The sequence below is a fragment of the Caloenas nicobarica genome, chromosome 1, assembly GCF_036013445.1.
Source record: "Caloenas nicobarica isolate bCalNic1 chromosome 1, bCalNic1.hap1, whole genome shotgun sequence".
Taxonomy (NCBI): Eukaryota; Metazoa; Chordata; class Aves; order Columbiformes; family Columbidae; genus Caloenas; species Caloenas nicobarica.
The window spans coordinates 142960949-142974816 of NC_088245.1; the positions used below are offsets into that span (position 1 = coordinate 142960949).

The 13868-nt window shown below is 44.5% G+C and overlaps 1 protein-coding gene across 5 annotated transcripts; it reads left to right on the forward strand.

Moving 5' to 3' along the window:
• The first annotated feature begins 1003 nt into the window (after positions 1-1003).
• On the forward strand, positions 1004-13418 carry GPR161 (G protein-coupled receptor 161). Of its 5 annotated transcripts, XM_065631408.1 has the most exons (9): positions 1004-1065; positions 1577-1666; positions 2339-2393; positions 2492-2583; positions 2689-3092; positions 3611-4335; positions 5855-5959; positions 8669-8800; positions 10789-13418. In XM_065631408.1, the coding sequence occupies exons 4-9, from the start codon at positions 2563-2565 to the stop codon at positions 11034-11036; spliced, it is 1635 nt and encodes a 544-aa protein (XP_065487480.1). In that variant the 5' UTR covers positions 1004-1065; positions 1577-1666; positions 2339-2393; positions 2492-2562; the 3' UTR covers positions 11037-13418. The 5 variants fall into 5 exon arrangements, with proteins under 5 accessions (XP_065487480.1, XP_065487453.1, XP_065487471.1 ...); XM_065631381.1 differs by having other exon boundaries at positions 2492-3092; XM_065631399.1 differs by having other exon boundaries at positions 2492-3092; positions 8669-8788.
• Positions 13419-13868: the final 450 nt, after the last annotated feature.

Sequence of the window (13868 nt, forward strand, 5' to 3'; positions counted from 1 at the left end):
GCGGCCGTGCTGCTGGCGGGGCGGTGAGCCATCGCAGGGAGTGCTTGAGCCCTGGTGGTCCCTCGCCAGGCTGGGGTGAAACGGAGCATTAACAGCAGAGTCAATGATACTGTTAAGCGGTATTCTTTATTTTATCAGCGCTGGGGAGTCATCCTCCAGAAGTGCTCCAAAGACGGGATGCTCTTGCGTTGCTTATATTCACATAATTATTACATATGCATTAGAATTTTCGAAAATTTTGACATACAGTACAGCTAAGAAATAATTGATGTTAGCTATAATAGTTTAGTTTCTTACTTACATCTATTAATTATTAAATATAAACCAAGCACTCTGCATCTAAACAATGTATTGCTTAATCTTCTGCCTCCCTCTTGTCATTCAGAAGGCTCTAAAACTTGAAAATTATCCCCTCGTTTTGCAGGTGGTTAGAAAGCATTTATCACGTCAGTTCGTTAATGATGGGTACATCTCTTGTAACTTAATCACAGTACACGTTAATTTAGCAGCTTCTCTTCACCCTTTATACTGTGCCCACCCTGTGCTTGGCATCAGGTGGGGGGGGGAAGGAAGAAGCCCTCCCCAAACCCACTGTATTACTTTTAATAGCGTTTTGGAGTCTAGGAAATCCAGCGATTGGGATCTGCTCCGCTCCGTGGCTGACCCGCACCGTGTGCGGGAGCGAGTCGCTTCATCTGTGGATGAAGATGGATTCCCCTGCACCCCCTTTTAACCAGATTCCTGCACTTCCAGCGCAGAAGGGCTGCTAGGTGCCCCGCGGGGCTGCTCCGCTTGGGCCGGCTGGCGGCCGGGCCCGCCCTGGAGCGGCCCGGCCGGGGGAGCCCGCCCGCCGTGGGGGCGGCCGCGGGGAAGCTGGCGGGCGGGACGCCGGGCAGGGGGCGCGGCGGGATGAGGCGGCGGGGCGGGCCGATGGGGAGAGGGGGCAGGGGCACGGCCATGGCGGGGGAGGGTCGGGCGGCGGCTCGGGGCCTCTCTACCGGCGGCTGCTGCGGGGGGGCCAGGGCGCTGTAACCCGAAACCTCCCGCTCTTGGCGGCGGCGGGCGGTGAGTGCGGTGCCGGCGGGCGGGGAGAGCAGCGGGAGTGGCGGCGGGACCGGGGAGGGCGAGGGATGCCTGGGGCGGGGGCTGCTGCCCTTTGTTCGCTGCCGGAGGGAGCGCGGGGGCAAAATGGCGACCCCCTCCTTCCAGCCCCACCGCACGTCCGGCCCGACGCCGCCAGCCCTGGCCGGGGTTGCCCGGGGGTGGGATGCGCCCCCCGCCCCGGGCTGCCCTGTGCCGGGCGGGCCATCCCTCCCGGAGGCCGGCTTCCCCCCACCCCGGGGTGCAGCGGGGCTGGGGAGCGGCAGATGTCCCCGGTGTCCCCCGCTCGGGGGTAGCAGCCTTTCCGAAGCCTGCACCGCTCAAGCAGCGCTGTAAAAGCTCACAGCGGCGGTGTTTGGCACGTCTAGGGGGAAACTTGCGGAGAAGCCCTTTTGCAGACAGCTTCGCTAAAGAAGGGCGAAGTTATTGTTTCTTACAAAGCACGGGCCAGTAATGTCTTTAATTATGCTCTTAGGAAAGCACAGATAAAAATGGAAAAAACGTGGCTCTCCAGCCTGATACTGCTGCCTGAGGCCACAGCAGCTGTGTGGATGGAAGCGTTCCTGTGAGTACTCCTGGTCTTTTGGGAGCCACGGGTGGGCACAGCCGCGGAGTTAGTGAACTTTCCCCGAGTCCTTAACTTCCAAGGAACGCAAATATCAACTTTATATTAATTGGTGGACTCTTTAGTTTCCTGGTTTGCACGTATGCATTTCTGGTGGTGTTTTTTCTTCAGCGTGCTGGCCTGCGGAGGGGTGAAGTAGATAGGAGCGCCTGTTGGAGACAGCAGGGAAAAGGCTGCTAAGGAATTGGGAGAAATACCGAGGTTTCACAAAATGAGGTTGTGAGTCAGTGGGATGGATGCTGGCACTGAGAAGTCAGGGGTTAAAGGTTCTCAAACGTTTCTGTAGGGTGGGCTGAGGGTCTTTCAAACCTCATATACAGAAAGCCAGTTCTCCCACCCTTTGATACTGGCCATAAAATATAATCACCGCTGTAGCTAAGGTGATACAAACGTGGAGAGGCCATGTTAGGAGAATTCATGCAATGATCCCCAAGTCTTTGAATGTTACTTAGCAACTGCGACTAGCCAGGCATCCACAGACCACCAGCAAATATTGCATGGGCAGAATACACGGCAACAATCAGGATAAACAGGCAGACTTTTTTTAAAAAGGTGACATTTTTAAAGTGAGAGAAACAGACTGACAGTGACATTCTTCTTGTTTCTTCACAGGCTAGATGAAGGGACTGAGTGAGATGTATAGCTGGCAAGTATGGCTTGGAAACAAGTAAGATCTGTAGAAAATTTTAAAGTAAAATATGATAATTCTCTTCCTGTTTCTCCCTCTCTACCTCTTTTTGTCTGACACTTTCTTCTCTGTTCTAGGCTTGGCATTGTCATTGACCTCTTTGGTGTACCCATAGGCAATTTCCTGCCCCTTCGCTTTACCATCTAAAATGGTTTCCTGCATCCTACAGGTAAATTTTAATTAACGGAGACAAAAGGGCCTCCAGTTTTTGGAGAGAGTTTGAAGAAATCCTGCCTGAATGTTTCTGAGCGTTGTTCTGCTTCTCGCTGCTCAGCATGTCTTGGCTGCTCCAGCTCTGCACGCTCTGACCATGAGCGGCAATTCCTCCCTCAGCAATGTGAAGGTCCTGAGGAACCTCACCACGCAGGAAGACGGGGCAGTCAGAGTCACAGAGTCCATTGCTATAATTGTCATCGCTATTTTCATCTGTTTGGGCAACCTGGTGATTGTCGTCACCCTCTATCGGAAGTCTTACCTTCTCACGTTGAGCAACAAGTTTGTGTTCAGCCTGACCCTCTCCAACTTTCTGCTCTCTGTACTGGTGCTACCTTTTGTTGTCACCAGCTCCATCAGGCGGGAATGGGTCTTTGGAGTTGTTTGGTGCAATTTCTCAGCCCTGCTCTACATGTTGATCAGCTCAGCCAGCATGCTGACTCTTGGACTCATAGCTATAGACAGGTAAGCAGCTCTTTTCTAACGAAGGGTAATGAATTGCCTGGTCATTCCATAGAATGGCTCGTTGGCTGTTCATAAAGTCGAGAAGCACTGCAGTGGATAATGCTGCATACCGTTGTGGTGTCATTTTTCCTTCAGCCCCTTGTGAAATTTTGATACAGGAGAAAGTGGTGTCATCAATAATGCAAAATGCGGACATGCATCTAAAGTATTTTTTAAGCTCTTCGTGGTATAATAACATACTTCTTGAGAAAGAAGAAATAATGACTTAAAATTCCAGATTATATCCCAAGCAGGCATGCACACAGAGACAGATTTAATAGCTGCATGTGTGCCTTCAGACAAGCTTTGCAGCCTTGCCTGCAATGATATGTATTTTTACATGTAATTATTTTTATAAACAGGGTCCCTGAGCCTGCTTTGAGGTTTGGAGGAAAGAACTAGATATCAACATCATTAAAATGTGGTGGTTTTTTATTATACGTCTTTTGTGCCCCTGTTGACTCTTTCTTGTCCACCAGGTACTATGCTGTCCTGTACCCGATGGTTTACCCGATGAAGATAACAGGCAACAGAGCAGTGGTAGCTCTTGTGTACGTGTGGCTACATTCCCTTATTGGCTGCCTCCCTCCCCTTTTCGGCTGGTCATCTTTGGAGTTCGACCAGTTCAAGTGGATGTGCGTGGCGGCCTGGCACAAAGAGGCTGGCTACACTGCCTTCTGGCAGATCTGGTGCGCCTTGCTGCCTTTCGTGGTCATGATGATCTGCTATGGATTCATATTCCGCGTGGCAAGGATTAAGGCCCGCAAAATCCACTGCGGCAGCGTCGTCATTGTGGAGGAGGACTCCCAGAGGAATGGGAGGAAGAACTCCAGCACCTCCACATCTTCTTCTGGCAGCCGAAGGAACGCTTTCCAAGGGGTTGTCTACTCAGCCAACCAGTGCAAAGCTTTCATAACCATCTTGGTTGTCATCGGTGCTTTCGTGATTACGTGGGGGCCTTACATGGTAGTAATTACATCAGAGGCGCTTTGGGGTAAAAATAGTATTTCCCCTGCCGTAGAGACGTTGGCTACGTGGTTGTCCTTTTCCAGTGCCATTTGCCACCCGCTAATTTATGGACTGTGGAACAAGACGGTGCGCAAGGAACTACTAGGAATGTGCTTTGGGGATCGGTATTATCGCGAGCCCTTTGTTCAGCGGCATAGGACATCGAGGTTATTCAGCATTTCCAACAGGATCACAGGTAAGACGGGTGGCTGCAAGAGTCACTCTTCCTCAATACTAGTAAGTAATGCTTAATGCCTGCATGTTCTTGGCATGTCTCAGGGCTCTGTAAACAAGGTAGGATGTTTCTGGTGGTTTCCATAGTCTTTTGTTCGGGTTATCACAAACACTTGAAATAATGTTGTGCGTGGTTTTTTTGTTGTTGTTTTTTGTGGTAGTTAACCTCTTTGTTCTACTCTAGTAAAATTTTCTGTGCTGGATAAGACATAGTGATGAGGTTAATAATTTATTTTTTTTCTCTCTGAAGTTGTTCTTTTCACACACCTACTATTTTGTGCTCTCCAGGTTGAAGCACTACCGATAGTAGCACTTCTTCTTTGATACCTGGCTTTATGCTGCAACTCTTTGAGAGTCACTGAAGTTACACTGGTCTTACTATTTCTGTAAACTCAGTTCTTAGCCATAATGGTGGTGAAGAAAAGATCATAGAGTAAAACTGTGTAAAAGAGTAGAAGTGTTTTAAGTCTCCCCGGGTTGAAGGCTGAGCGTTTCAGTTGCTCCGTTTGGTGTGGGTTTTTTGTTTGTTGTTTGTTTTTAAGTAGCAATGCAATGAAACTCCTTTTTTTTTTTTTTATCACTTTCCTGGTCCTGTTGAGAAGGTTCCAAAAATAGGACATCTTCATGGGGTCCCTTGCCATGTTTCACGCAGTGGCAGGAACTGAAGTTATGTAATTATGAAGGAAGATCTAAATGCAGAAGGAAAGGGAGAGCAGCAAGGCATCCGCTGTCTTTTCTGCAACCCGGAATCACTGGGACTCCCATCTAAATGAAAGGTCTGCAGCTACATCACAAGCTGCAAGGGCTCTCTAATACTTCTTCCTTTTGCAAATCTGTGTCCAGGATATGCTATGGATGAATACATTGGGAACTGAGGTGGGGAGGGAAAAGAATTTCTTTCCCTTTCCAAGTGAGAAGCAGCTGACCACTTCAAATTTATCAGGTGTCTTTGCTGGAGGCCGATGCGGGGGTGGGGGGAAACCCCAGCCAAACCCACCAAAAAAAATCTTGAAGTGGGATCCAAAGAGAGCACCTTTGTGAGAATCTTTCCCTTCTTCTTTTGGGGGTTTGAAAGAAGCCAGGCATCTTGGTGCCACAGCCTTGCTCGTGAGCTTCCTGCCATACTAATGGTCTGTTGCAACTGCTGGTGGCTACCAGGTGATTCTTTCTCTAGAAGGTCCCTGTCTCTCTTTATCAGCCTCTCTGGCTGATAAAACACATGCAATTGCAAAACAAGTGGAAGGGAGATGGTGCAAGTAGAAAGGAGACTTGCCATATGGAAAGACTCCAAGGATACCTGAAAGCTGCTGTCTGGGTTTCTAAGGTGGGAAGTCCAGAAGCTGCGTGCTCTGGATCAGCAAGGTAAGTTTTATACATAGAATAATAAATAAGGCAGTAGAATGGATATTACTGGAATGGGTTTTTACTACTGCAGATCCTTTAAACATTCATTGTGTAACAAGAGCAAAACTCTCTTGCAGATTTGGGACTATCTCCTCATCTCACTGCCCTCATGGCAGGTGGGCGGCCATTAGGAAACAGCAGCAGCACAGGAGAGACAGGTTTCAGCTGCTCACAGGATTCAGGTAACTAAAAGTCTTCTTGCTTGCTTTTCTTGGGCAGAAGATTGCACTGGTAACTTGGCAGAACTCTCTGGGATAGCCTGTATTTACACACACAGATGTCTCTTGGTGAGTGGATGACATGAAGCATCTGTTCCAGCAGTTACAACAGAACTGCTGCAGTTGTTTTTTTTAATTTCCTTGCCCTCAATAGATTTACTTGCAAAATATTGTTTAATCTGAAGGATGATGTCCCTCCCTTGATAATGTGTCCTGGGAACAGGACTCGCTTTTTTTATGCCCTTCTCCTTTAGTTTTTGTTTTTCTTCAGAGACTTTCCTTGTATCCACAAGGAGCAGAGCAGCAAAGTTCTGTGGAGAATGTGCTTCTCTGTTTCCTAGTTTGTAAGAGACCTTGTCTTGTTCATCCTGCAGTGTAAACAAAAACACTTAGGATGGTTTCAGCTTATGATTTTATCATTACGTGAGATCTCTCAATTGAAGATGGTTTGGAAAAGGGAAAAAGAGCTCTGATGATAATTTTGTATCCAGAACTGTAGCTAGGTTTTTCTGGAAGTTAATTCAGCTACCACTCCTTAACTGCACTACAGTTATTTTAAATAATATTTCTGCTCTAGAGACAACAGAGGGTTCTAAAATTTCCTTGGTTTTAGAGGTTTGTTTCTTATTTTTATAAAGGAAGTCTATGGAGCTGGATTTATTTTGGTAGTTGTTTCACACTGGTTATGCCTGTTGTGGGTATTCTGCCTCTATCTGTGATAAAGGTAAACCTGCCTTGGTCAAGAGGGTGTCATGTTGTCATCTTTTGAGGAGTGGTACTGAGCAGTGTAAACAAATGAACAAACTACATAGCAAATGCTGTTAGAAGTGCCACTGTTTGCTGTGGAGAGAGTACAGTCCATAGCCTGGGCATGGGTATACGGTGATCCACTGTGAAGTACTGCTTCACTGGATGCCTTTAGTGTGAAGAACTAAAGAGCAGAAAGATGTTTTAGTCCCTCCTCAGTGCTGCCTCCTGCAGTACTTGATCCTGTGGCCTGTGATGCAGTTGTGTCTTTATCTGCTCTGGTAAACAGAAGCTGGGCTTTTCATGTTGTGAAAAACAAATGAAGTAGTAGGAGAGGAAGAAAATCTGAGTGGTGTCAGCTGTACACAAAATATTAAGTGAGACCTGAGCCCCAATTGCTAGAAATGCTGCCTTAAGATCAGTGATTCCAAAGACAAAGATCCACCCTGTAAGAATAAGAGGCTAGTCTCTTCACTAGCCCCATTTGAAAAATTGCGCTAAACTAGGGCATTAAAAAAAGTGCTAAAATTCTGCTCCGTGGAAGAAAGTATCTCCTCCTTCCTTGTGCCACCCCTCCATTGCACGCTACATTTCTGAGGAGGATCTGGTACTCTTGGAGATAGGTAGGAGTTTACTGTTTTTAGTAGATGGCCTCAAACCCAGCTGATCCACAGAACAACAAAGAAAGTCATTACCTTCTTTAGGACTGTGTATTAGGGCAGCAGCTCATTCTCTTGTGTGCTGGAAGGAGACGTGACATAACACACAAGTTTCACTTTAAAAAGCGTATCGCTTTGCTGACAATTCATTGTGATATAGCAAAGGCTAGACCTATGGAGCAGTATGTTGTCTAGAGGTAAACCCCCAGCAATATCTTTCAATTTCTGTAAAATGGGTCTTGCAACACCTCCTTATCACAAAAAGAATAATTTTGGGGATCAAAAGCAGTCAAGTGGGTGAAGAGGGATGTGAAGCCACCATCTGGACGAGTTATGAAACCTGTGAAGGCTCGTCCAGAAACCTGTGAAGGCTCTTTGCCTTAGGCCTGTTGTCACATCACTGGAGTAAATGGACTGATAGTAAAGTGTCACGCATTGAATGTGTGCAAGCTGAGTCTTCCAACAGCAGCTTCCCCGAGGACTGCTCACTCAGCGCTGACCGAGCATCTCCTCGAAATGCTTGCTCTGCTTCTCCCTTACACAGCAGAGACCAGCATTGCAAGGGCTGTCTAAGCTGCAGCCTTGTCCTTTCTGTGAAAGCATTGCAGAGATGGCAAGATGAATTGCCTCATGCTTGCAAACTCTGCTTTATATTGGAAGGGTGCAAAGCAAATGCAGGGAGGTGAAATTAAAAAATTACTCCTAAACTGTAAAAAATGACTCTTCGGACAAAAGTCATTCCTAACCAGCAAGGGATTTTTCCGTGTTAAAATACACTTCAAGAAAGTCAAAATAGGTTATTAGAGACAAACTGAATTGAAAAGAAAAAAATCTCCAGTTCACATTTCAATCCAGGTCTGATTACAAGCACGACATTTGGCAGCTATGGTTGTCTGCCTCTCAGGCAGCCATTGTTAGCCTATTGTCTTCCTCAGGAAATGGGGAAAGTTGCCCTGAACTTCACCCTTTATTTACTGAAGGTAAGGTTTCACCTTTGCCTGCTGTCCCGTTGACATTATAAGCTCTGCAGCTGAGCATTTTGGAACTGCTCAAGGTTTTAGATGGCTAATGAGAAAAGATTGCCAAATCCTTTCAGTGAGAACTCTGACCTCATTCTTTTTCTGTGCGGTGTTTAATTCAAGCTGAAATTACTCACAAAAGCTGGGTTTAGACATCTTTGAAGGAACTGCTATAGACTGAAAAGTTTTTGCCACCACTTAAAGATTGTATCCCAGTGTACTCTGTTTTGCTCTTACTTTTGTTTCAGGAACCGAGACAATGCTTCTTGAAGATTATAGCTCAGATGGCCTTCATGTGCCACACTGCATCTATCCTCCTCGAAGGAGGAGTTCAGTGACATTTGAAGATGAAGTAGAGCAAATTAAAGGTGGGTTTAGGGGTAAGTATGGAAATTCTCAGAACTAACTCTATTGCCTGCTTAGGAAGCCTCCTAGAACCTTCAGAATTGCCTTAAAACATATCTGACCACTGTTCACCTTGACAGACCTGACCATTTGTGCAGGTACAACAGAAACTAAGATCAGGCCTTTCTTCCAGTTCTCAAGTAGCCACAGACAAGGACAAGAGTCAGAAGCAGGGATTCCCTGTATACCCGTAATTTACGTTTCACAGCAGTCTCCTCTCTGCAACTCCCCTCATCTGGTGGCTATTTTCAAGTCTGTTTTCTGTTCTCAAGGAACACATTTTTCTGCCCTCATACTTTGATTCCATTATCCCAGTGTTTCTCATTTGCTGCCTCATCTCAACTTTGTCATTCACAGACTTGAAATTCTTCCATTTACAGACCTTAATGGTTTGAATATAATTTCTTTCTGTTTCACTTTTCTTGCTTAACTTTTACTTCACTTACTTTACTGAGTATGTTTCTCGGCAGATAAGAGTGAAAATAGATGAAACACATACACTTTTTTTTTTTTCTCCAGTCAACTCACTTTTTGATTTTGTGCTAGCAAAGTGTCACTGTGATCATCTGTAAAATATGGTAAAGTTGGTTTAATTTAAGCTGATAGTTACAAAAATATGGACTGGAACACTTGATAATAACAACCGTATTTACTAAACAATAAATAATTGTGGGCAATATAAAAATTAGCAGAATGCATTTAAGAAGCAAGTAATAATAAAACCTGGCTGATTTTTTTTATGATTCTGAAATAATGAGAAGACTCTTATGTGGAATCTTGTTTTCAGATATTTTGGCAAAACCCAGTCTTGCCTTCTTCCCAGCATAAGCTGATTATTTCCTTGGACAAATACATTACCATACATTTTCCATTGTCTTTCTGAGTGATTTCGTAGGGGCAGGCATTTAATTTTTTTGCAGTTCAGTAAAAGGTCTTAGTGCAAAAGGTCCCTGCAGGTTTAGCAGATCTCCCTGGTATGTCTCAGATTTTTCAGGATCTCTGAGATTTTAAATTATTTCAGCTTCCTCATTGAAGGATTACGTTTAGCATGAACACCTGTGTTGCCCAGCATGTTGGTGGGTAGAGAAGCAACTACATCAACACTGAAGAGCAGGTGTATCCAAGTTAATAAAAGGTTAGGAAAAAGTATACTAGTGTCTGCAACTGCAATCTTCAACCTCTCCTATACTGGAGAGCTCTACAACCTCCTTGCTGGAAATGGAAGTGGATCCCACAGTGTGGCTGGAAAAAAATTAAGCCTAAGGACAGCAGACTGCTGGTTTTAATAACTACTTGGAAGAAGCCCTTGGAATTTGGGGACTGTTAATCCATAAACACAGAGTCTGGTGTTTGGGCTTCAAATGTATTATAAAATAGCTCTTAAACTGCACCGTTCATGTCTATGAAGTGCAAGATCTTAGTCCAAAAGCACTAAGAATCCCTGTAAGGCTGTAAGTCGTGCTTACAGTAGAGGAAGTACAAATTGAGGGGTTTGTTCTTGTCTTCTGCATGAATTCTTGCCTGATGCCACACAATTCCCATTTTCGCTAATCCTGGACTTGAGGTAGTAAGCAGAAAGCAGGCTGTTGACTTCAGCTGAGTACAAATTCAGACCAATACAATCCTGTGTGCATAGGTTCAGATTCAGAAAATCATTCAACACACACTTAACACAAACATTTGTGTAAAAGCACTTTGCTTCATCAGGTCTCATTTTTTTTCACTTGAATTGGAGGTAATCTTGCTCGCTTCACCTATTGAGGTCACTCTGAAGCTTTGTGTTCATAGAATGGTTTAGGAACCCTGGATATCATTGGTATTATAAATGTTCTCTGTAGGGTAGTTAGTTTGCAGAGGACATGATCATAGCTTTAGGAAAGGATCAATATTTGTCCTCAAGCATTTGTGCAGCCATTCGGATCAACTGTTGATTTTCTTATATGTTGGTTTTTGTTTTTTTCAGACGCGGCAAATAATTCTGTTCTTCATGTAAAAGCCGAAGTCCATAAATCTCTGGACAGTTATGCATCTAGTTTAGCAAGAGCTATTGAAGCTGATGTGAAAATCAGCTTGTTTGGGGAAAGCGCGTTACCAGGAGCTCTGTTCGCTGTGCGGACTCTGCCTGGAAGCAGCATGAACACACGGCGTGGTATCAGGCCCCATGCTAGCCAAAGACTTCAGTTGCAGAGCATCGATGAAGGGAATATTTGACAGGAGCGGTGAAGTAAGAAAACACAATGAAACCACTAAGTGGGACCTACTACAGCTGTTAGTGTTTCAACAGAACCAGGATACCTTGTCAGGATGTTTTCAGTGTTTTTTTCAACACTTGAAAAACAGCTCAATTCTGGTACTTCTATCAGCATTTTACAGCAGTATTTGTTTACGGTTTAGGGGTGCTATTGACTTCTTTGTGCTATGTCTTAAATCTATCACACAGTGCACAGGAATGCAGGGTTTGGTGTCACCGACCAGATCATTAGCCTGTTGAATCTTGGGTCCAGTACTGGCTGAAGACGATACAGACATCTAAAAGGAAAAGTATGTGCAGTGTTTCATTCATTATTGCATTGATCTGTTTCATTCATTATTGCATTGATCTGTTTCTGACCAGTGGGATAATCAATTTACACTCGACAGCTGGAGTGCATTGACAGGAGGTTGTGCATTGGATACTACATACAGCCTTACTGTCACAGACTCCATAATGATGGAGCATGAAGTTCACTGAGGGACAAAACCTGAACTTTTCAGAGGGTTCATGCAGATTATGGTCCTCCTTACCCTTGCTAGCAGGTATTTCTAGCTGTTCAGCCAGGAGAATGCTAGAGCTGAAACTGCATTGTGCATTGCTTCTGTGTTATGACACACCGGCTTCTCTGGATGTAGTGGGTGGGAGCAGACCTGTCCTGGAAATATCACAGGGATGGTATTTGAGGACATCATCAATGCAGAGTTCTTCAATGCAGAGAACTTAATTCACTTCCCCGGTTTTGCTTTTACTTAAAGGGCACTCTATGGCTGTCATAAGCTTGACAGGATATAAATAAGGTATTACCACTTCAGTGACGGCTTCAGGATTTATGTTCTCTAGAGAGAAAAGTTCTACAAGTTTCTTATTTTTTTAATCAGGAGGGAATGTAGTATTTAAACTCATTACCTCAATGCATGTGTTTCTTGGAGTATTAATTCAGTGATCTCTAAAATAAGAATATTGGGCACTTCATATTGCACTTTGCATTGTTCTCGAGCACTGTACAGACATTGCCTTGTCAGCCCTGCTTGCCAAGGAAGGGGAGCCCAGCAACAGCCGAGCTGCTGGCACTGAAACAAGCTGCAAAGGTGGAAAGGTTTGTGACGAGAAGAGAGATGAGGTGGATCATACAAGCATGGCCGGCTTGAAGTGCCTTTCCGTGCCTTCCTGGGCTGGCCCCTTCCATACTTTGTGGGAGTTACAGCCCTGCCTTACTGCTCATTTCAAAGAGGGGGAGATGTGAGTAAGATAATTTCTTGGGTGGGCGTCAGTAGCAAATGGACTTAAAGACCAAGGATTTGTGTGTGTTTGCTCTGTGTCTGCTTCCTCCATACTTCCACCATTCCTCAGCAGCAGTTTGTGTGAGTTTTTGCTGCAGACTGTTTGGAAATCAAGGGCAGGATGTTTCTATCTCAGCAGGAACTGTGTGTACGCTTGTTAAATTATGGTTGTGTGTGACTTACTTGGAGGCACAGAAGGAAACTGTTTTTGAGGCAGAGCCTCAGTCCAGTACTGTATTTAGACATCCTATTTGTCAGTGTTCCCAACTCAGAAATGTATTTCAGCACAAGCTGATGTCCATCTCTGGACAAAGCCACTTGACTTTATGAACTAGTCTGAATTCCTTTACATTCCCATGTAAGATTTAACTACATGCTTAAAATTCAGTACATGGTTTGCTGATTAAGAACAGGCTCTTAACGCAAGAACACTTAAGCACCAGTAAGGTGGCTCTTTGCATAAGGCAGGAATGAAATGACTAATAATGGTGAGGTCTTCACTTCTGTATTTTTTGCTTCTAGTGTGTTAGAGAAATTGGCACCTTGGGCACTCATTAGAAAAAAAAAAAAAAAAAAATTAAAAATCCCAGTATTTGCCAGGAAATGCTCTGCACCGAAGTCATTATTGCTATAATTATCATTACAATCACATTTGGTCATAGTACTCAGCACTCCTTAAGGTATACACTTGCCTCAAGTAGCTTGAACTATTTTATCTGCATCCCTTTTATTTCATATTCCCGCTGCAAAACAAGCGAAGTTGTTGCTGAACGTGAAAAGGGCACACATCAGTATGAATGCGTTGTGGTGGAGTAAAGTCAATGCTAGCCCAAAACTATGTATATTTAGGAGGAAAAATTCCAAGGCACATGTGAAAGCACAGAATTGTTAGTATTGTATAAAAAGCACGTTTTTCACAGCGGTACTGAGCCAAATTCAGCCTTCAAGCAGGTTGGTGGAGTTGCATTAGTTTACACTGTGACTGAATTTGGCTGCCAGTGTTAATTTCACTAATTATTATTTAGTGTAAATGTTGTTAGTATTTTTGTACATGCATTATAACATTTCCATAATTCTGTTATTACCAGAGTTGTTATCTCACTTGAATTTTCATTAACAAAAGCAGTGATTAAGAAATGCACACATTTTGTAAAAAATGTATTCTCTATCTTAAATACAAAAGAAAAAAAAATTCCAGCTGGTAGCGGTCCATGGTGTTTGTTTATGCTACTGTTATTTCGACTTAAATTTATTTCTGAATATTCTTTTGCTTTTAAAAGTGGAGACGTGGCTGCAGGCGCTGGAGCTTGCTCAGCCAGCGCGCCTCCTCGGGCAGGAGTTAAATTAGGTAAAAATCGATCATGATCGTAGAATGTCCTGAGTTGGAAGGGACCCACAAGGATCATCGAGTCCAACTCCTGTCCCTGCACAGGACAACCCCACAGGTCACACCATGTGTCTGAGGGTGTTGTCCAGTCTCTTCTTGAACACTGTCAGGTTGGGGCCGTG

Excerpts from the sequence above, each read along its gene's own strand:
- GPR161 (XM_065631381.1), top strand. The coding sequence starts at position 2,653 with ATGTTTCTGAGCGTTGTTCTGCTTCTCGCTGCTCAGCATGTCTTGGCT. Across the intron at positions 5,960-8,668 it reads CAGCTGCTCACAGGATTCAG|GAACCGAGACAATGCTTCTT; the intron begins GTAACTAAAAGT and ends CTTTTGTTTCAG. Across the intron at positions 8,801-10,788 it reads AATTAAAGGTGGGTTTAGGG|ACGCGGCAAATAATTCTGTT; the intron begins GTAAGTATGGAA and ends TGTTTTTTTCAG.